This window comes from Mustela nivalis (genome assembly GCF_964662115.1).
Source record: "Mustela nivalis genome assembly, chromosome: X".
NCBI lineage: Eukaryota > Metazoa > Chordata > Mammalia > Carnivora > Mustelidae > Mustela > Mustela nivalis.
Window position 1 is genome coordinate 70,581,408 of NC_139040.1, and position 23,774 is coordinate 70,605,181.

General features: G+C 44.5%; 1 protein-coding gene across 1 annotated transcript in view; it reads right to left on the bottom strand.

Moving 5' to 3' along the window:
* Positions 1 to 23,774, bottom strand: part of STARD8 (StAR related lipid transfer domain containing 8) — a 77,895-nt gene that overhangs the window by 41,256 nt on the left and 12,865 nt on the right. Inside the window, exon 2 of the mRNA XM_082716583.1 lies at positions 19,305 to 19,338. Within this exon, the coding sequence (XP_082572709.1) occupies positions 19,305 to 19,338 (34 nt within the window). The remainder of the gene's footprint in view (positions 1 to 19,304; positions 19,339 to 23,774) is intronic.

A 23,774-nucleotide genomic window follows, 5' to 3' on the forward strand; every position in this document is an offset into this window, starting at 1 on the left:
CCGCCTCCCCCAAATCTCATCACTAGGTCAGCCGCTGCACCTCCTGTCTCCCCCACACCTCGCCAACCACGTTACATGGCAGAAGACCTTGTGCAATAGCCGGATGGAGAGGGAAACAGTGGCTCTAGCCCACTTAGTGGACTGACTGACTCACTCGCTCCTCAGCCCCCTCCACGCCCTGCTTCTTAGCACTCTCCCAGTCCCATTTTCTGTCTGTCTGACCAGAGCAACAGGACCCTAGGTTCCAACAAGGATGACCTGAAATCCTTCTAGCACCCAGAATATCCTGGACCTTAGGAGAAGAAGCATTCCTTTCTTATAGGCTCTCTTGCATTAGAGAAAGCAAAACGGACACCCTAAAATGCAAATGACTTGGTTGTCATCTCAGTGGGACAATTATCTCTGTTGCAGTGCTGTTTCGAGGCTCTAAAGAAAGATTAACTTCTATTCTCAAAGATATCAGTGCCGAGGATCTGCCACGAAGAAAACCTGGACCAGGACCCTAAATTCCATGACCCTTTTCCTTACCCTCACCTCCACCCACCCAGGGCAGGCAAATTTGCATGCCCTGATTTGGGGATGGTGGGGAGTTCTGTCCGACTTTGTTTATGATGGAGTAGCTCACAGACCTGGCTATTTCTGCTCCACTTCTTGTGGTGGCCAGTAAGGAGGCAAGATCTTATAGTGGCTCTGCACTTACTGGGCAAAACCCATGTGGTTTTCCCTCTCTGAGCCTCCATTTCCTTGTCTGTAACATGAGGATAATAATCCCATGACTCAGTCAGAATAATGATGAAGGGATACGCAGGTGAAGGTCACAGCTTCTTCCCTTTCCCATCTCCATACCTTGTGCCACTAGGCTAGGGCCAAGCAACGCCATTTGTGAGGGACAGGCTAGGAAACAGAAGAGGAGTTTGTGACTTGGTATGTGCTTATTTGCATGAGATTTGCACTCACTTTTCATAGATGCCATGTCAGAGCTGGAAAGGAATGAGAAATAAACATGTTGATCTCCACACCAGTCTCCCTTTGCCCCGGAGCAGTGTTGGCACACAGTAGGGTTCACAAAGTATTGAATGAACGTATTCTTCCCCCCGGGGAAGAAAACTTGCCCAAAATCACACAGTGAGTCTGTTTCACAGTCAAGAGAGATCTCACATCTACTCCTTCTACTAGGCCCTGTTCCTTGATGGAATTCTTTTCTCCCATTCGATCCTAAATCAGTGGGGAACTCATTCCTCTCCCCCAGAACCCTCTGGTCTATTGACAATCCCCATTCTGGTCGAGCTTAGCCAGGAGAAGCAACCACAGGGAGGCCCCGGTCTGGGCCCAGCTTGGTACTTCCAAGCCTTTGACTTCTGAGTTTCTCAAAGTCCTGGGACTGCCTCTGCCCCAGGGGCCAAGTTCCCCTCTGAGGAAAAGGAGGTCCCAGTCAGTTTCCTCCAAGCACAGGAGTTTCCCTTTTGCTCTCTTGTGGGGTGGGAGTGCAGGACACAGCCTCTCAGAGCAGTGGCCTTGAAGGAAGGGCGGCAGCAGCCATTTCCTACCCTGCTAAGGCATCTCCCTCCCTGTCTAGTCCCTCCCGTTTCCTGTGTTCTGCTGCTTTAGCCCCAGCCAGAACAGTGGTGTGAAAGGGACTCTAAAGTTTTCCTTGAGTCATAGAAACTTGGAACTGGAAAGACCTCAGAGCTCATTTATTCCCACCTTCTCCCCGCAGCAGGAGCGCCTTCTGGAGCAGAGAGGAGGGGGGCATGTGACCTAACCACTTCCGGCTTCAATTTCCTCCTTGAAGGAATGGACGGGAAGACATCTACCTGCCAGTGTTGTGGGACGGAATGTGAGAACAGATTTAGTAAAAGCTATCATGCACTTAGCACTAACTACATACCCAGCCTGGTTCCAGGTGTCCTTTGGGAATTCGTCTATTTAATTTTTACCACAACCCTCTAAAGTAGGTTACTGTTACGATTGTCATCATCATCACCATCACCCTCTTTGCACAGATGGAGAAGCTGAGGGATGACCAAGGTAACGTGACTTGCTAGGTTCCCCCAGCTAATAAGTGATGATGGCAGAATTTGAACCCTGATCCTCAGTTTTCACCTGTATCATGACAGAATTATCCCGGAGAATGATCCCTCGTTAAAGTCCTGTGAGCTCACATGTGTCTGTGTGGCTAGAATTTTTATACACAACAATCCTAATGGCTCAGGGGGAAGAATGCCTAGAAACGCTGGGGGAGCCAAAGACATAACCGGAAGCTTTGGCTCCATGCAGAGGATGTCTTTGAAGTCCCTGGTCTTATCTTAAACACCTACTTGAATTTCCTGGTTAACTCTGGTGCGCATCCATGTTGTTTTGAGGAAAGTTGACACTTCAGTGGTCCTGTGCATTTGTGTGCTCCAGGCAACTGCCTTTTACCTCATGGGTACCACACACCTGGCACATGGTGGGCCCCTAGTCACTGAGAAGAGCTAACATTAATGAAGAGCTTATTATATGAACCAACATTCTGAGCACTTTCCACTTATGACTTAATCATCATGACAATTCTACGAGGAGGGAAGATGATTATTATTGCCCTTATTTTCTAGTGGAAAAACCACAGCACAGAGAGGTTAAGCAATGAGCCCCAGGTCACACAGCTTGTAAGTAAGTGACCCCTAGGCTTTAAACCCCTACAGACTGACAGCCTTGGCTTGTCACCGCTCTGTGGATGGCCTCTTGGGCCACAACAGAGCCTCTCTTCCCCACCCATCTCCACCACTTGCCACCAGGATGATTGAGTTGATTCTTGGCATGACACATTCCCATTAGAGGAGCAGCTCCTTGAGGGCAGATACATAGCGTCTCCCCTACCAAGCCACCCTGTCCCGGATGATGCTGAACCAGGGTCTGGGGCCAAGCACAGGGCCTGTCCTCTCATGTGTGGCAACTGACTTCACTCTGGCCTGTGGCAGTCTCTCGGACCTCGCACCTACTGGGCTGATAGCCAGAGTGCTAACGATTCACATAGGACTCCTCTGCCACTCTCCGCGGCAAAGATCCAGCTTTGGAAATGGCTGCCACTCAGCTACAGGGGACAAGTCCATGCCTCTGATATTGACATTCAAACTGCCACCCAAGCTCACCCAGCCAAATCAGCAAGCATTCCCAGAATATCCTCTACTTCATTACCCCTCCAGATGTGTTTGTTACATGGGATCTTCTCTCTCACAAGAATGCTCATTCTTCTTTCTTTTGCCGCCCCCTCTTTTTATTTATTTATTTATTTATTTTTTAACAAACACGTATATTGGTGCTTTTTGTGTGCCTGGTCCTGCTCTCAGCTGTTTGCATATTTTCACTCATGGACTCTTACAGAAACCCTGCACGTAGTTACTCTCCCATTCTACAGATGAGATAACTGAGGCACAAAAGAGGCTAAGGTATTTGCTCTATCTCCTGCACCTGGCAAAGTCCTACATATTCCTGCAGCCCTTCCTGTGAATACCGTCAGCCCTTCCTTACCTGGGTTTATTCAGCAGTCATTCTATATTGAGTTCAGTTATCTTTTCCAATAAGAATGTGAATTCTCTGAGGGCCAGGACTGTGTTTTATTACTTATGGCATATCCGCTGCTCAGGAAGGAGTTTGGCATTGAGTTGGCACTTAGGGGATATTGGCTAAAGGACTGATGACAATTGAGAGGACGAATGAGTGACTGGCCCCAAAGTGGCACTGACCAAATCAAATGCTGGCTGAGACATTTGGGGTTTTCTTTCCCCAGTGTCACCGGGATAGAGGAGTGTAAAGGTGACTGAGCATGAAATGCAACCACGGGTAGGGAGAGGGGAAGCGAGAACTGCCTCCCTCCCCCTCATGCCCGTCCACCATCCTGCCTGCCATTTGTGTGGTTGGACTGATTTGGGGCTGATGGGGCATTGAGTACACCACAGAAGCTGGCACTCTGGGATCTGCTCTGGAAAGCTGAGCTCACTGGATTCTGCTTTTCTCCCTCAGAGGCCCCAGGACTGCCTTGGCACTTCAGAGGTTCAGATGGAAAAGTGCAAAGGGCTGAATTGTCACCCCAGTTTGCTGCTTTGGGTCTCAGACATTATGCTTTAGTGAACATATCTCTGTCTGTCTCTTGCTGGCCAAATGCGCTTTGTGGGAAAGCAGAGGGGAGTCTGGGCACAGCTCTGGTCTCAAGTCCTGGTTCCACCACTCAGTAGCTCTGTGACCTTTGGCAAGTTACCGAACTTAGAAAATGGAAATAATTTTTTCTGCCCCGCAAACAAAACTTGAGATAATGGATCTGAGGGCCTCTATAAGGGAAACATGACCAGATGTGGAGAAAATGACAGTAGGAGGACTGCTTTTAGCAGCTTTCAGCAGTTTTCCAGTTGAAGGCAGATAGGTGAGGGACCTGAGCCTCAGCCTCTCCCCTCTCTCACCTTGCTTCAGTATGACTCCTGTATGACAATCAACCTTTTCCAGGCCTTTGTAAAATGGGAAAGATCATTCCCAGGCCCCTGAGGCCAAGTCTTAGCAGGTAGCTGGATGGGAAGCAACTCTGCTTTGCAACTCTCAAAGCACCCTTGGGTTTGAAAACAGCTTTTTTTTTTTTTAAGATTTTATTCATTTGAGAGCATGAGAGAGGGGGAGGGAGGGAGAGAAAGAGAGAGAAAGTGCATGAGCAGGGGGAGAGGCAGAAGGAGAGGAAGAAGCAGACTCTTAGGTGAGCAAAGAGGCTGATGCACACAGGGCTCAAGCCCAGGACCCCGGGATCATGACCTGAGCCAACAGCAGAAGCTTAACCAACTGAGACCCCTGGGCTCCCCTGAATGCCAGCCCGAACACTTGATGACATGTTATATCACCTCTCTGGGCCTCAGTTTCCTCACTTGTTATATGGAGACAATAACACCTACCTCCCTAAAATGTTATGGGGATCAAAAGTGCAAGTGTCAGTGATATGCCTTTATGAATGACAGGATTGCCCCTTAGCCCTTCACCCTGCTTCGTGTCTTTCTTCCTGCCCTTGAATCATGTAGGCTGCAGATTTGAAACTTCAACAATTCTTTCTGCCTTTATCTGGGTCCACCCCTGGCCATCCCCCCACCCCCACTCCCCAGCCTTAGTACCTACACCTTTATCCCGGTCAAAACTCACAGAGTCCTCTCCTCCTCTTCCCATCCTCTGGCAGGGTGCACCACTAGCCCCATGGTAATGCTTATCTTGCACTATGGCTCGGGGGTTGAGGGCTCTGTCCATTTAGCAGCTGGCCTTGCGTTTATGTCAGAGGAGTAGTCTGCGAGTCAGGGATCGTTAATCTGCCTCCTGCATCCATGCCTTCTTATGACTGGTCCAAAGGGCCAGCAAACCGTGGCAGGGAGCAAGATTTATTTATGCATTTACTGCCTGGTGGGTTCCCTGGAGATTCTAGACCAGCACATGAGGGAGCGGCCAAGTCTGGGGCGGGGGGGTACTTCCACAGAAGACTAGCCTGGAGCTGGTGGGCCCGCAGAGCACATCTGCTCCACTCCTTCGTGGTCCAGATGAAGATCTTGAGGCCTATCCAGGGAGGGCAAGCGACTCAGGGCCCCTCCCTCAGGCTTTGCCCTCCAGTTTTTGCCTCTGGAAGATTCAGTCTTCCAGAGCTCTCATGGGGCCTGAGTTGCTCAAGAGATTAGGTCAGAAGAAGGGATTTCCAGAGAAGTCCCAAGGTTCTCTGGGAGGAACTTCTGTAATTTCTCCTCCATGTGGTGTCCTCAGGTAACCCGTGCTGAAATCTGGAAATAAAAGTTGGCAACACACAGGTTCTTAGATTCAGGAGCATCACACCTTGAATAGAGACGGGCACCCGCAAGCACAGCTGTAAGAGGGGCAGAGCATTGGGCCATTCTAGTGCACTGGAAGCCAGGCTGCCTTCCCAGACTCCTGGAGGCAAAGGAGCCTTATAAAAATGCCTTGCTAATGCCAAGAGTCCAGCCGGAATGGTAAAAGTTAGCCCCACGGCAGATGCATCCCACAGACTAGAGACCTCAGGGACTATGTCCCTTGCCAAACAGATCCCCAAAGCCTGTGAGAGGTCCTGTGATGGTAGGGTGCTGTCTTATTGTCTTGAGATCTAGGGTGGCTCCCATAGGATATGAGGGTTCCCAGGGTCTATTCACATCTAGAACTCAGGGGCAAGGCCTCTGGCTCAGCCTCCCATTCCCGCCTGCTCACCTTCCTTTCCTAGCTGTTCTCTGCCCAGGCCTAGCAGTCTCTGTGTTCTAGCTTAACCAAGGAGGCTTTTCTCCTCAACTAAATTATTTCCTCCATGCCCAGTGGTGCCACCTGTGCCCGCCCCTGCCTTTGGCTAGCTGTGCCACCCTTTCAGGGTTCATGATATCTTCATCTGAGTATAACAAGGTGGGATGGACTACATCAGTGGGCTTGCAGATTTTTCCTCACAGTGACCAGAGAAGACCCTCAAGGCCAGCCTTGGGGATGTTGGGGGAGGGGAAAACATGGGAAGGTTGAGGCTGGAGGCTCTAACTCCCACCCCTACCCGACTGCATCAGTCAGAGCCGTGCTGCTTTTTAAATCTATTCTATATATCAGAGTTCTACACAGAATTCAGTCTGGGCCAGGGAAAAGAGTCTGCCTCTAAGGAAAATTTAAAGGCCAGTGACTTGATATGTTCCTCCTGCACCTGGGCCTCAGCTACCTCCCAAGTGACGATTATACACCATGATATAAGTAAAACACTTAGCACCATGCCCAGCCATAATGAGGATGTCAACTGTAACCCTCATTTGCAGAAAACTAGGTGTCAGGAATTGTGCCAAGGCTGTACCTGGGTCAACTCACCTAATCCTTACAAATCTTCTCAAGAAGGCATTATCATTATCCTCACTTTACAGATAAGGACACTGAGGCAGAGAGGTTAAGCAAGTTTTCCAAGCTCACACCACGGATGAGAGGCTCATTGGGCATTAGAATACAGGTGGTGGGGCTTCTGGGGCCCTCATTGTTCATCAGCTATGATGAACTATGGGTTCTCAATACATACGTAGCTATCTGTATTGTTTTTTTGGTTATAATTTTCACTGACAAATGGTGTTACCCCTCATCTGGAAAAATGGGCTGAGTTTACCTCACAATGTGACTGTGTGCCTAAAATGGGATTGCAACCCCAGAGCCGGTGCAGTCCCGCTCTGACGACTAGTCCAGGTTGTACACACAGTGCCCTCACCTGCCACATCTGAGGCCACACCTACAGTGTGGGACCATTTCTGCAAACAGTGCCATGGAAAACTCCTGCATCTACTGAGAAAATAAGGACTAGCTTGCATGATGGGAGTCTAAAAGAAGTCAGGCAGCTGAGCTGGTGGGAACTTAGAAGATAGCTAGATGTTCCACACACCACAAAACACTACTGACGTGCTATGTTCAGCTCTTACTGAGCCTACTACTCTAAATATTTTCCGTCTGCCTGGTTTAGGCTTCCTTCTTCTCCTTCTCCACCCCCTTCTGACTCTATTTTTCTCTCCCTTTCTTCTCCTCCTTGCTCAGCCAGACTCCTAATAACTTGCTAAACCACGCCCCTCGTATTTCTTATATTTCCACTTTCCAGGGGAATTTTGCAGATGGTCCCATCTGCTTCCCCTGATTGATGCCCTGCCCCCTGCCCACATTCATCTCTTTTGGGGCCCCACACACTCTCTCCAGGCCAGTTCCCTTAACTTGAGTGCCCTCAGCCCAGAGCCTTGCCTTTTTCCTCCGTAACTTGGCTGTCAGAGCCACTAGCCTCCTAGGAAAATCCCTTCCCTTTTCTGGGCCTCCGTTTTCATAGAGGTTACAGGTTAGTGATTGGACTAAATGACACCTGAGGAGCTTTCCAGCTCTCGTTTCCAACCATTTACAGGCGGTCCATTTAAAAAATGGAATCTTCTTGGGGAGCCTGGGTGGCTCAGTCTGTTAAGCTTTTGCCTTTGAGCTCAGGTCATGATCCCTGGGTCCTGGGTTGGAGCCTGCATTGGGCTCCTCTGCTCAGCAGGAAGCCTGCTTCTCCCTCCCCCCACTCCCTCTGCTTTTACTCTCTCTCTCTCACTGTCTCTCTCTCTGTCAAATAAATAAATAAAATCTTTTTAAAAAATTTAAATGTTATAAAAAATAAAAAATTGAATCTTCTTAGTCAGCTCTCTCTATCGCTCACCTATATTTGTATCAATATCTACACACACACACACACACACACACACACAGAGAGAGAGAGAGAGAGAACTCCAAAAGCTTTAGCTGGGCCAGAGTCTGAGGAACTGGGAGCTGAGGGAGGTAGAGGCTGGAAATAACAGTTGCAGGATTTTCAAAGTAAAGCCAAGTAAACTTTACAAAATAATGGTCCTCTCGGCTGGGTTGATCTCTAAAGGAAGGTCAAGAACTATGAGCCCAGAAGCAGGATAGAAACAAAGCACCAACCCATCTAGGTATAGCACACCATCCAGAATTCAGTTCCCTATCTCCTATTATTCACTACCTGCATGTTATAGACAAGTCGTCTGGACTAAGGGCAATGGAAAGCCAGCCCCAGAGCGACAAAGACTTCTGTGCTCAAGGTGCTTACATTCAAGCTGCAGACACAAGAATGGAGAGAAATAGAGCACCCCTTATAGTTTCCCAAAATGCTTTTATTTCTTTTGTCTCATTTGGTCTTTACAACAGTCCTGGGAGATAGCAGGAGAGGAATTGTTATCCCATTTCACAGAGTGGAAGACTGAGACTCAAGAGAAGACCGAATTTACCCAAGCTTATCTGATCAGCAAATGGAGAGCTGAGGCACAAACCCAAGTGTTTAGTCTTCAGAGCCAGCACTCTGTCCAAAGCATCAGGCTCTGGCCTTTTCAGTCGCTTCAACAATAGGAGCTTTCTGTGAAGCTGCGAGGAAACCTCCAAACAGTGGTTAGTTCTGGCAAGTGGGAGTGAGGGTTTATAGAACTAGGGTTCTCCATTTTGTATCTAGATTACAGGTTGAAATCTTTCCTTGGGGAATGTATTTTATTTCTTATCCACATGTGAAAGGAAATAGCTCCAATGTGAGGTAGAACACAATCCATGCTAGAAGACACACACACAGTATGCTAGGGATTTGAAGGGGGGCGGGGAACAGTATTGGAAATGAACTTGGAAGAATGGCAAAGCTCTAAACAGGCTAAGATGGGGGTGGGGAGTCCCAGAGTCCCAGAGACCACAGCAGTCAGCTTTACAGCTCAGCAGCTGTTGCTGACTTCTGAGACAACATGCTGGCTTAGAAGGCATTCTTCCTGAACAATTAGGTGCGTATAGTGGACAGGATTTCCTGTTTTCTTCCCTTTCCTCATTTTACATTGTGGGGTACCTGGGTCAGAGCCCAGGGCTTGGGAAACACCTGCTTTATCCACTCACCCCTCACCTGGGCTGCTATCCTACAGTGCCAGTTCAGCCTGACACAGGCAGAAGGACCAGCAGCCTTAGAAACAGAAGGGGGTTCCAGCAAGGCCTCCCCACACCACTTTTCACTTTCTTTTTATTTTATTTTTTTTAATTTATTTATTTGACAGAGAGAGATCACAAGTAGGCAGAGAGGCAGGCAGAGAGAGAGAGAGGAGGATGCAGGCTCCCTGCCGAGCAGAGAGCCCGATGCGGGACTCGATCCCAGGACCCTGAGATCATGACCTGAGCTGAAGGCAGCGGCTTAACCCACTGAGCCACCCAGGCGCCCAACTTTCTTTTTTTTTTTTTAAACTGGGGTCCAGTATCAAACTATCAGGTGATCAGATTGATAACTTTTTTTTTTTTTTTTTGAGAATGAAAGTCAAACACCTTTTCAGTTAGAGGTCACATAACCACAGTGTGTAGGCCATCGAGGGCCTTCGAACCCCACCCTCTCCAATCTCCTCATTTTAATGTCGAAGAAGACTTACCCAAGGTCACAGAATTTGTTAGTAGTCAAATCATCATGCCTGGTTATACTTTAGCCTCTACTGACAAATGACCATTGCTGTGAGCTGGGCCACCTAGGAGCTCTTCGGAAGACATGAGAAACAAGCGCATCTAGCCTTTGAAGAGCTGAGGTCTATCTGGTACATCTGACCCTTCCGTCACTCCAATGGAAGAAGTTGCCCTCTGGCCTGCACACTGCTTCCCTGAAGTGGGGGGGTGGGGCTCTAGAGCCATGTTTCAACATCCACCCTCCCCATCCCAGAGGCCCAGGGGCTCATTCCTGAGGCTTCAAATCCTGTCTTCTTAATCTCAAATCAGACTTCTGGGCTGCAGAAAACATCTCTCCCTTCCCTTACCCTCCTGCCTGGGATAGGCATGGTGGTCATTTTATAATCCTAATAACTATGATTTGCATATTGCCTGGGAGCCTCATAGAACACTATTACACCCACTACCACACTTAGTTCCTATAACAACCCAGGAGATGGGTATTTCGATCCTCATTTTAAAACCAAGGCTCAGAGAAGTCACTACACAGCTAATAAGTGACAGAGTCAGAATCCAACCCAGAGCTGTCTGGATTCTCCAGAAACTGAGTTCTTTCCACCACTTTAAGGCTATATTTTTTTGCTTGTTCCTTGACAAGGACAAATGGGCCGATGGGTAGATGGAAAGATGAAGCAAACAGTTCTTGAACACACGCTGTCTGTGGCTTGCTTTGTATTGGGCGTGAAGATACAGAGAGAGGCGAAATGAAGTTTCCACTTTCAGGAAGCCCACCATTCCAGTGAGTGCTTCTCAAACTTTTGCACCCAAATACCTAATGGTTGAACTGAAAAAGACCCATTCTGTACCTGGCCCCAAGGAGATGGAGAAGCCCATGTAGTCATCCACAGGTGCAAAGTTCCTTTGAAGGCTCCACTTTTAGCTCACAAATTCATGTGAATTTTGCATGCTATTCCATAACATATATCTATGCTTGTTTTAATATAAAAATAATGCTCCCTCCAACCTGGATCTTTTAAAAAGAATGAGCCATTCCAAGCAGATGGTCTTAGACTCATCTTCCATGAAGAGACTCTGCTTACCCCTGGCCCAAGGGGACATATAGTCCCCTTTGAGAAGCAAGAGACAGGAGTAAAGTTTTGTGTTTTAAAGCAGCTGTTACTCTGCAAAACTAAGATTTTTGGTAAAGATGCTGTGTGTGTGTGCACATAGATGCGTGTAACATGTGGTTGTGTGTGCTTGTGGAAGCTCCAGAAGTGACCAGCACTGTTTCTTTGTAGGACCGTGTTCCTTTGGCATCCAGATGCCACACTTTTACCCTGCTGACTACCTGTGAACTAATCATGTTCCTAGATGCAAACACCAGAACTGGAAAGGACCTAAGGGGTTCTGGAAGGCATTTTCCTTTTCTTTTTTCTTTTTTTAAATTTTTTTTTACATTCAATTAATTAACATATAATGCATAATTAGTTTAAGAGGTAGAGGTCAGTGATTCATCAGTTGCATATAACACCCAGTGCTCATTACATCACATGCCCTCCTTAATGTCCATCACCCGATGACCCCATCCCCCCACTCCAGCAACCTTCAGTTTGTTTCCTATGGTTAAGAGTCTCTTCTGGTTTGTCTCCCTTTCTGATTTCATCTTGTTTTAATATATACAATGGACTATTACTCAGCTGTCAAAAATGAACTCTTGCCATTTGCAACAACATGGATGGAACTAGTGGGTATTAGGCTAAGCAAAATAAGTCAGTCTGAGAAAGACAATTTTCAGATGATCTCACTCATATGTGGAATTTAAGAATCAAAACAGAGGAGCATGGAGGAAGGGTGGGAGGTTTTTTTCTAAAAGACTTTTTGCATTGGCTCTTTTGGTAATTGCGCTTGGGAAACAAGATAGAACCCGCCTCCCAGAGACAAAGCTGAGAGGGGAGAAAGCCAGGCAAACTTAACAGCGGTTCATGTGGAGCGATGAAGCAATGATCCTGGGAGATATATGGGGACTGATAAAGTGCTTCCCTCCTTTTGCTGGCTTTAAGACAAGAGGCACTTACTTTGTAAAGCCTGAATATTATTCTGCTGCTTGTAGGTTGTGTAATTAATTTATGTCTTCTGTTTCTTGGTTTATAAAGGAAGGTTCTGAGTGAGAGCCTACTTTGATGATACTCAGATAAACAAGAAAAGAGGCTTAGACCTTCTTCTGGGCCATAGGTTAGAGCAGGGGGATCTCTGTGGACCAGATGTGGTGATAACAGCAGTAAGATCAAAGTACAACAGTTCCAAGTGCTGGATAGGGGAGAAGGGTTGGAGATTCTGAACTGGCTGCCCCTCCTCTCTTTAAGAGTCTCCTTTTGGCCTTTTTCTCTTTCCAAACCTTGAAGGGCTTTGTGCTTTGTTTTTAATAAGGAGGCCGTTCCCTTCTCTTGTGGAATGTATTCTCTGAAATATCCTGTTCCAGGGGCACATGGACACAGAGTTGGAAGCTCCTGTTCTCAGGAGCCCCACTTCCTATGTTTTCATTTTTCTTCTCAAATTGTAAACCAAACCAGCTCTTCCTGTTTCTGGGTTTGGGATGTTGGAAGGTCACACAGCAGGGTCCCTCTAGCGAACAGGTCAGAAGGGGCCTCTGAAAATTGTCCCTAAGCTGCCCTGACATGGGAGGAGCACTGTTTGAATGGAATTTGGTCCTATGGAAAGAGGAGGCGAATAGCATCCAGACTGCCCAGTGGGCACAGCTCGTTTTTTGATGGCAGTTTGCTTTCCTTTGCCTTTGCCCTTACCCCAGGCCAACAAAAGCCTGGGAACCATAGAGTTTTCACCAGCTGAGCTGCTGATCTTCAAGCACTGGTTACTGTCAATCAGAAACAAGTTTAGGGCATAGTCATCAGGATTGTGAGAAATCATTTTAGGAGTTGGAGCTATTTACTATGGGGAAAGACAGATTCAGGGGAAGATGTTATAGATGAATGGGAATGGGAACTTGGCTTCTAGTTTCAGTTTTACCACTGATGAGTTGTCTTTTATCATGCAAATCCCCGTCTTCTCTGGGCTTTAAGCTCCCCAACCACAGTGAAGACACTGGACTGTATGAACTACAGAGTCACTTCCATCTAAGACTTTGAGAAATTCTATGCCAGTAGATTGGTCATAGGGAAGAAGAAACAACTTCTGTGAGACTCCAAGGGGTGAAAATGGGACAGCTGGGTGAAAGTTGTAAGGCAGATTCTGGTTCTACATAAATAAGAACTTTCCACTAAGGACAGAACAAAAAGGGATACTTGACCATAGCTGGAGAGTTTGGTCCAAGCCCAAGTGGATGCATAGCAGGAATGGTATAAAAGGGAGGCTATTAGCAGTTAACTGGGCTAGAGCAGTGGTCTCCAACATCTAATTTTATGTGGTCAACTCCAATATCCAAATGAAATCCCCAAAAGGTAAAATCTATTTGGTTAAATGAAGTACCCTCAACTCTCTCCTCCTTTCACATACCCCATTGACTCTCTGGGAACTCTAGAGTCCCTCAGTATTTTGTTTGAAACAACTGGTTAATAAGGTCCTTAAGTGCCCTTCCTGCATTGATATGTAAGGCAACCTCAAAGTTTCCAGGTTTTGGTAGAGATGTGTTTTACATGAATCTGCACCATTAGCTGGAACTACAGGAACCTCAGGGCCTCATCTCCAGACAATTTGTCATCTGGAGACAGCGGGGTCTGTGTGTCAATTTATAATATCTAATGCAGAGCTGAAATGACAGAGAAGAAAGTCTGCTGAGAAGAAGTCATTAGCCTGATTACCAGCAGTTCTTTTGCTATGCCATAAAAAAATAAAAGACAGTCCTTGCCAGATTCATTGCTTGTGTTAAGCCCCATGCTCAGTTCTGGGACTACAGGGGTCAGTCAGATATACCTCTCATACACTCATGGTCTGTAGGAGGTATAGGAAAGAAAGGAGTCAAATGAGGAACAACATAAGGTGTTATAATAGAGATGTAGAACTGACGGAAAGGGAGTCTAGAGGATGGCTTAACAGGCCAAGTGTTTTTCTGTGTTTGTGTGTGGGGGTGCTATCAAAGACACTTCCAGTGAAGAGTCCAATATGAGAACTCACTGTATGTATAGGAAATAAGGAGTTGCCCCATGGAGCTCAGAAATGTGAGGATGTGGCAGGAGATGAAAGAAAGATAGGTTGTTTAAGTTGTGAAAGCTCTTGAATGCCACTGCACAGAATTTGGACTTTGACCAAAGGTAAGGAACAATGAAAAGTTTTTGAGCGTAACCAAATTGTTCTCTTAAAGGGTGAACTCTGGCAGCAGTATGGGAAATGGACTGGAAGGGAAAGCATGGTGGCTGGGAGACCAGTTAAGAAGCCATAGCAACCCTCCATGCCAGAGCTACTAAGGCCTGAGATGGAGGGCTATCCTAGTGTGGGTGGAAAAAAAAGAGGCAGAAGTAAGAAACATCACAAAGAAGTGGATGACAACAAATGAGAGAGATGGAGGAGTCCAGATGATTCCCATGATTCTTGCTTGACTGGGTGGATGATGATGGTGCATTAATCAAGAAAGGGAGTCCTGTAGAAGGAGAAGGTTTCCAGGAGAATGATCATGAATAATGATGCTGATTGTTGAGTCTGAAGGATTAATGGGATGTTCTGGTAGAAGTGCCCAATAACACTTCCCAGGTCTTTTCCAGACCTGTCACTCCTCCTGCAATTCTCATTCCCTTCCTAGCCCCTGGGTATTTATCCCATGCCATCCAGCCCTTGCTCTTATATTCTGGATTGGTCCAGGCTATAAAAATGTTCCACTAGGCTGTGCTTCAGGACATTTGCCTGACCTATGTCTGTAAACCTTGGCCTGACTTTCTGTTTTGCACTTCTGAAAACAAGTGTTGGGAACCTGGGCTTCTCAGCCCCTTTTGACCCAGAAGGAAGCTGTTACACTCCTCCACAGGTCTGTAAATCCTTCCCCCAATCCCAAAGAACATCTTGAAATTGCCCTTTCTACTGACCCTATCTCAACCTCTCCCTCCTTTCACTCTGACTCTGGCAGTGGTCAAGGATGACACAGAAACAGAGTACAAAGGACTTTGGGACCTTCTATTTCAACCTTTTTATTTTTCAGACAAGAAATTTGCGGCCCAGAGAAAAGAAACGACTAAGTCAAAGTCACAGAGAGAGCTAATGTCAGACCTGGGACTAGATCTTGGAATTCTCAACTCACAGTCCAGTATTTTTGCATTGGCTGAATTCATTATAGGTCATGGTTGTAAGGTTTCCTGTTTCAAATGATAATAAATTCCAGATATCCCCTAACTAAGTAGATCTTTATACTATTCAAAGTTGCTGGATAAGCTGTTTGTCAAATGCTAAATAAGTTATACCCTGCAAATTTTCTTCATGAAATAGCAAATGTCAAATGGCCAAGTCTGTCAAGAGTTTGTTACAAGAATGATTTGGTCATTTTCAAAAGAAAGAAAGTTAATTGAAACATTATTATTGATTTTCTTTGGCTCAGTATTTCAGTCTCCTGCCCTCCTGAGACTTGGAAGTGATACCAACTAGCAGCTTAAATAAATGCACTTAAATTAATGTATCTGTTTATATTTTTTCCCCTTTTAACTGGTTTCCCTGCTCCTTCAGAGCCCGAGGGAGGGGTCTGGGGCAACTGATACACAGAATCTAGTGCTAAGGCCAAGCCTGCAGCCAGGCCAGAGCCAGCGGGGTTGGGGAAGCAGACTCTTGTTACAGGCCAACTATTACCCACCAGGTCACCTCAGTCACTTCTGCAGGAGCCTGGAGAGGAGCCCTGATTGGCTTCAGGCAACAAAAGGGACTTTGCGCACTGGGAGCAAGGGACCTGAGGGAGGATTTGGCACAGAGGTAGTAGAAGCTCAGCTCAGCAGCTTCTCACCTCTGCAAGCTGTTGGGAGTCAATGGGTAAGCAGAAGTATGGGGTACCAGTGAAAAAGTCATTGAATTTCAGAGCAGCAAGATACCTTTGAGATCATTAGACCAAATTATTCATTTTATAGTTGGGGACACTAAGGCCCAGAGAGGGAATGGGACAGGCCCAAGGTCACACAGCTAGCAAACAGCAGAGCCAAAACTGGACCTAGAGCTCCTGGTTCCCTAGTCAAATGGCCTCACTTCAGCACCTGTGAGGCCATTTAGAATTATAGATTTTGTTTGGAGGTAGGGAGCTCCTTTTGGCCTCCAGAACCTTTTTCTATCTCAGGAGCAATTCATGCTTGCATAACATGATACAAGGACTTGGAAGGAGTATGAAGTGTTTTAGGAATCCCAAGAGCATTAGTGAGTCTTGGAGTGGGCCCTGAAGGCCTGAACCTCCTTCTGACCTGCTGGTTGTGTTACGGCTACCTCTGTGTTTTCCAATGCACAGGATGATTTGGAGTGATACATTTTGAATCATGATAGATATAGACTGAATTCAACATGTATTAAGAAAGATGTAACTAGTACTGCAAACACTAATTTCATAGATATTATGGCTTTGAGTAAGGTTATTGTTTAAAATCTGATTGATATAAAGAAAAAATTAAGTATGAACTGGCACAGGATGAAGTGATGGCAAAAATTGTGAAGTTGATTCACAAATACGTAAAATCTGGGAAACATTGTGCTGGTGGATTCCTTGACAGCTATCAAAGGTCCTTCAGCTCATCCTCTTGGGCTTGGGCAGCACTACATATGTTAAAGCCAGTTGGACATTCCTAATAGTTTCCTGTGAAGACAGTGCCAAAGGTTTCCTCTGTCAGTAAGAACACCAGGACAAAAGCAATAGCATGTCAGAGAAACCTTCAATTGGCTGATCTTAATATGAAGAAGATGACACGTAAATCATATTCAATTGTCAACTTTGAGTTGCCTTTTTCTTTTCTACAGTGTCCCTAGTTGGTCCTCTCTTCAATCATATCTGTTCAACTCCTGTGGAACTTGTCAGAATGGCATACGAGAACACAATAGTTTTCATGTGCAGATGGAACATTGAGGGTCAGAGAGGGGAAGGTTCTTAAGATAATTCAGCCACGATTGGAACAGTCAAGACTGGATCCTAGACCTCCTGGCATCCATATTCGTGCTTCTTCCACTACTGCCCCACATTTCCCCTCCACAGTTCCTTCTCCACTGCCTTTTCCACACATTCCCTTCATCAGGAACCCCCCCAACCCCGCCCCGCCACCCGACCCCAAATCAGGCAGCCACCTCTGCTGACGTCCTGTCTAGCAAACTCACTTGAGACCTTTAAACTCCTCAAGGGTTCAAGAAGCTGGTAACATTTGCCACCTCCAAGAGGACTGCTGGATGGTTGGGGACAGGGGTGGAAAGAATTTTTATTTTCCTATCTCTTGAAGTTTGAGGTATATTTGAGTATTACATACTCCAAAAATAAATGAATAAAAATCCCAAGAGTTCTCTTCCTTCCCTGAGCCAGATCTCAGAAATAATAACATTTGTTCAGCATTTTGACCTCTTAATGCACTATCTTGTATGATGCACACAAGAGTTTCATGCACTAAGTTCCATTGTATAGATGAACTATAAAATGGACACTGGTCCAGAGATAGGGAGTTCCTTATTTGGGCTCACACAGTGAACTGGTAATGAAATTTGGACTAAAATCTAGGTCCTTTGATTCCCAGTGCCTTGTTGCTTCTGTTGCCACATCCACATAAAGTCATAATTTGTGCCAGATGGTCCTTGGATTGACTTTGCCCTTCAATAGTCATTTTCAAACTTTAACCTAAAGAAGTAGGACAAAACTAGTACTAGCTAAGCTTTGCAGGTGTCAAGTTCTTCTGCCTGGGCCCACCCCCTAAAAGACACTCTTCTTTTTCCTCAGGAAGCCACAGGCTCTCAGCCACCTGGTGCCCACCCTTCCAGGATTCAGCCCGGTTAACTGAGCTTGGCACAGACATTCTAACTTGGCAGCAGCAAGTGTATTCATCTGAAAGGGTCATTATTTCAGGGTCTTAGGGTCTTCCTTTTAGCTTCTGCAGCTGGTGTATCTGCAATGGAGAAGTTTATTCTTCTCCCAGGATGGACAGCTCACAGATCTTGTGTACCCAGAAGTTACTTTTGCAAAGCAGGAACTGTGCTCTGCAAGAAATGCTGGAATGGTGATGGGTGAGGAGGTGGGGAGTGGAAGAGCAGATGTAGGCTCTGTGCTGATCACTGCAGGGATCCTACTTCAAAATAGGTCCTCTCTCATCTGCTGTCATGGCAATGCAAACAAACACCTCGCCCTGACAACTCTTCTTTTTTTCTAGCAGCCACTACCCAAGAACTCAAGATCTTAAGGTGGGAAGATATTTGGAAGGTCACTAGATCCCCTTTCTGCTTTCAGGTAAAACTGTGCCCAAACTGGATCCAACTGCTTGGGGAGGTCTTCAGGAGCAAGAGATCAGGTCGCTTCTAAAGTCTCCCTAAGGCGCCTCACACAGGCCCTTAGCATGCCACTTGTTCATTGATGCCTTCTGTTTCTGTGACCCTCAGCCCTAACTTCCACCTAGAAACGATGCTCAGTCAAGTCCTGAGCTCATCCTGAAAAACTGTACGCAGTGGGAATGGCTGAGGTTGGGCTAGAGCTCCGAGGATGGCCTAAATGACCTCAGCAAAGCTCAGCCAATACCCAGAGTTCAGACTCTGGCAGCAAATTCATTCCTGGCCAGGATCCTTCTTTCTCTTCCTCCCCAAACCAGGTATCCCTTCCAGACAACTGTGTCCTCCTCAATGAATGGGAGTTGTTCCCAGAACGCCACTAACTTGCCCACACCCGAGTAGGACACCAGCGACAAAAGGCAAATATGTAGTCGGGCTCAAAGAAACTTGTTAGAAAAAGGCTATGTATATTCCCTCCATCCTAACTAAACCTCCTAGAAGCCTTTAAGATAAAGCAAGTGTTGGGAATATCACAGACATTGAATTCTAAATGTCGTGTTTCTTTCCTTTATCTTCCACTTACTTATTCCTTTTCCCAACATACCTCCCACCCCTAATATACATCCTGGTCGGAAGTAAGCACCTGGGAACAAGGAAGCATATGGATGGGTACACTTGGTGATATATCTTTAGGAAAATCCTCCCTGGCTCCCTGACTAGAGAAAACCCTCCGTCTGAGAAATAAAGAAGTTCTGCAAGCTCACTCCCTTCCAAAAGGAAAAACTGAAAGAGGTCAGAAAATGCCCACTGGAGGGAGACAGAGGATGTATCCAGATTTTTGCATCTAGTCCATTGTTCAGGAACAAGATCAGCCAGGCCTTGAGTACCACTGAGAAGCTCTGCCCCATCACATGACACTTGTGACCCCCACCTCACACACTTACCAGTATTCTTCCTCCTCTGCAGCAATGGGAAGCACTGCAAAGGAAACAGAGAAGTCAATACATTGCAGAGACCTACTCAGTGTCAGAACTGGAAGGAATCTTTGAAATCAGCAAGTTCAATCTACTCATTTTACAGAAAGATACACTGAGTCTTACAGAAAAGGAGAATGAAGTACAATGGGAAGCCAAGTAGAGCCTAAAAGCCCAGACTTTTGACTGCCTGATCCATAATATTTTGTCTCACTCCATTGACTCCCCTGGTTCGCTTCACTCTCATGGATTGAGGAGTTTCCCTAAGTCAGGAGAGTGGAGACAGTCTGCACAGCTCACAAGGCTGTTCCAAGAACCAACAGTAAGGATTATCAAAGAATCAGTTAACAGTTGCTTTGCACATACCATCCTTGGTTAGAAACATGGTATGTTGGTGGGAAGAGCAGTATTTAGAATTGGAAAGCTCAAGTTCAGGACTACCTTATTATGTAATATTAGACATGCCTTCTTGAATCTCTGTTTCTGCATCCCTAAGACTACAATGGTAATAATCCCAACCTCATAAGCTTTGTGAGAAATCAGTTTACATGAAAGCACTTTATAAAATAAAACACACTTTAAAGTCATTCATTCAATAAATATTTATAGAGCACCAGTACCCTGTAGAGCACTACCCACTATGCTAAAGCTGTAGCAATCATCTAGACAGATAAGGTCCCTGTTCTCATAGAGCAGGGACAAACAATGAATAGGCAAACAAAAAAACAAATAAGGAATTTTCAGACATCACTTAGAACCAAGAAGGTGAAACTAAAAAAACAGGATGAGGTAGGAAGTGATAGGGTAAAAAAAAGGGGGGGGGGTAATAGGCATAATTGCTTTAGAAAAGGTGGACAGAGAGGGTGTGTCGGAAGAGCTGAATTTTTTTGTTTGTTTTTAGTTTCATCCCAGTTAGTTAACATATTAGTTTTATGTGTACAATATAGTGATTCACCAATGCCATATATCACCTTTGCTCATCTCCACAAGTGCCCTCTTTCATTCCCATCATCACCCCTATCTGCCTCCCCTCTGGTAAGCATCAGGGTGTTCTCTATCATTATAAAGAGTCTCTTTGTCTCTCTTTTTTCCCCCTTCGCTTATTGTTTTGTTTCTTAAATTCTACATATGAGTAAAATCACATTATTTGTCCTTCTCTAACTGACTTATTTCATTTAGCATAATACTCTCTGGCTTCATCTGTGTCATTGCAAATGGCAAAATTTCATTCTTATTTATGGCTGAGTAATATTCGTGTGTGTGTGTGTGTGTGTGTACACACACACACCATGTATATACACACACACACACACCATATCTTCTTTATCCATTCATAAGTCAATGGATACTTGGTCTGCTTCCATAATTTGGCTACTGTTAATAATATTGCTATAAACGTAGTGGTGCATGTATCCCTTTGAATTAGTGTTTTTGTATTCTTTGGGTAAATACTGAGCAGTGTAATTGCTAGATCATAGGGCAGTTCTGTTTTTACTTTTAGAGAAACCTCCTTACTGTTTTCCAGAGTGGCTGCACCAGTTTACATTCCCACCAACAGTGTGTGAAGTTTCTTTTTTCTCCACATCCTCGCCAACACCAGTGGTTTCTTTTGTTGTTCATTTGAGCCATTCTGTCAGGTGCGAGGTGATATCTCAGTGTAGTTTTGATTAGCATTTCCCTGATGATAAATAATGATGAACATCTTTTCATGTGTCTGTTGGCTGTCTGTATGTCTTCTTTGGATAAATGGCTGTTCAATGCTTCTGCCCATATTTTAATTAGGTTATATGTTTTTTGGTTGTTGAGTTTCATAAGTTCTTTATATTTTTTTTGGATACTAACCCTTTATCAGATACATCATTTGCAAATATCTTCTCCCATTCTGTAGGTTGCCTTTTAGTTTTTTTTTTAAGATTTTATTTATTTATTTGACAGACAGAGGCAGGGAGTGGGGGGTTGGGGGAGAAGGCTCACCACTAAGCAGAAAGCCCGGTGCAGGGCTCCATCGCAGGATCCTGGGATCATGACCTGAGCCGAAGGCAGAGGCTTTAACCCACTGAGCCACCCAGGTGCCCCTGTCTTTTAATTTTTGTTCATTGTTTCCTTTGCTGTGCAGAAATCTTTTGTCTTGATGAAGTCCCAGTAGTTTATTTTTGCTTTTGTTTCTCTTGCCTCAGGAGACATCTACAAAGTTCCTATGGCCAGTGTCAAAGAGGCTACTTCCTGTGCTCTCTTCTAGGATTTTGACAGTTTCAGGTCTCACATTTAGGTCTTAACCCATTCTGAATTTATTTTTGTATATGGTGTAAGAATGTAGTCCAGTTTCATTCTTTTGCATGTTGGTATGCTGTTCTCCCAAAACCATTTGTTGAAGAGACTTTTTCCCATTGGATAGTCTTTACTGTTTTGTCAAAGATTAATTGATCATATAGTGGTGGGTTTATTTCTGGGTTTTCTATTTTGTTCTATTGATTTATGTGTCTATTTTTGTGACTGTATCATAATGTTTTGGTTACTGCAGCTTTATAATATAACTTGAAGTCTGGACTTTTGATGCCTCCAACTGGGCTTTTCTTTTTGAAAATTACTTTGACTATTTCGGGTCTTTGTGGTTCTATACAAATTTTAGGATTATTTGTTCTGGTTACATGAAAAATGCTAGTGGTGTTTTGATAAGGATTGCATTAAATGCGTAGATTGCTTTGGGTATTTTGGACATTTTAAAAACATTTGTTCTTCCAATCCATAAGCACAAGATGTCTTTCCATGTCCTTGTGTCATCTTCCATTTCTTTCATCAATGTTTTGTAGCTGTCAGAGTACAGTTATTTACCCCTTTAGTTAAGTTTATTTCTAGGTATCTCTCTCTTTATGTTGGTTGGGTACAACTGTACAATAGATTTTTTTTCTTAATTTCTTCCTCTGCTGTCTCGTTATTGGTATATAGAAAGACAACGGATTTCTGTACATTGACTTTGTATCCTGAGTGATTTACTAAATTCATGTATTAGCTCCTGCCGTTTTGGGGTGGAATCTTTCAGATTTTCTATATAGAGTATCATGCCATGTGCAAATAGTGAAAGTTTTACTTGTTCCTTACTGATATGGATGCCTTTCATTTCTTTTTGTTGTCTGACTGCTGTGGTTAGGGCTTTCAGTATTATGTTGAATACATGAGGGAATGGACATCCTTGTCTTGTTCCTGATCTTAGGGAGAGAATTCTCAGCTTTTGCCCATTAAGGATGCTGTTAACTGTGGGTTTTTCATAGGCGGCCTTTATTATGTTGAGGTCTGTTCCCTCTAGCCCTCCTTTTTTGAAGGTTTTTATCATGAATGGTTGTTATACTTTGTCAAATGCTTCTTTTGCATCTATTGAAATGATCACATGGTTCTTATCCTTTATTTTATTGATGTGATGTATCACAGTGATTGATTTGTAAATATGGAACCACCCTTGCAACCCAAGGAATAAATCCTACTTAATTATGATGAATGATTTTTTAAAAATATATTGTTGGATTTGGTTTGGTAGTTTTTGTTGAGAATTTTTGCATCCGTGTTCATCAGGGATATTGGCCTGTAGTTCTCTTTTTTAGTGGAGTCTTTATCTGGTTTTGGTATCTTGGTATCATCAGGGTAATGCTGGCCTCATAGAATGAATTTGGAAATTTTCCTTCTTTTTTTATTTTTTGGAATAGTTCAAGAAGAATAGGTATTAACACTTCTTTAAATGTTGGTAGAATTGTCCTGTGGAGCTATCTGGTTCTGGACTTTGGTTTCTTGACAGTTTTTTGATGACTGATTCAATTTCTTTGCTGGTTATTGGTCTGCTCAAATTTTCTATTTTTTCCTGCTCCAGTTTTGGTAGTTTATATGTTTCCAGGAATTTATCCATTTCTTCTAGTTTTTCCAATTTGTTGGCATATAGTTTTTCATAATATTCTCTTAGAATTATTTGTATTTCCATGGTTTTGTTTATTATGTCTTCTCTCTCATTTGTGATTTTATTTATTTGAATCTTTTCTCCTTTTTTTCTTTATAAGTCTGGATAGGCATTTATCAATTTTATTGATTTTTTTCAAAGAACTGGCTTCTGTTTTCATTGATCTGTTCTACTGTGGTTTTTTGTTGCTGTTTTTTAGTTTCTGTATCATTTATTTCTGCTGTAGTCTTTTTTATTTCCTTTCTTATGCTGATTTTAGGTTTTGTTTGTTTTTCTTTTTCCAGCTTCTTTAGGTGTATGGTTAGGTTATTTATTTGGGTTTTTTTCTATTTCTGAAGGTAGGCCCATATTGCTATATACTTTCCTCTGAGAACTACTTTTGATGCATCCCAAAAGCTTTGGACCTTTGTGTTTTCAATTCCATTTGTTTCCATATACTTTTATTTCTTCCTTTATTGTTTAGTAGCATGTTATTTAATCTGCATGTATTTGTGGTC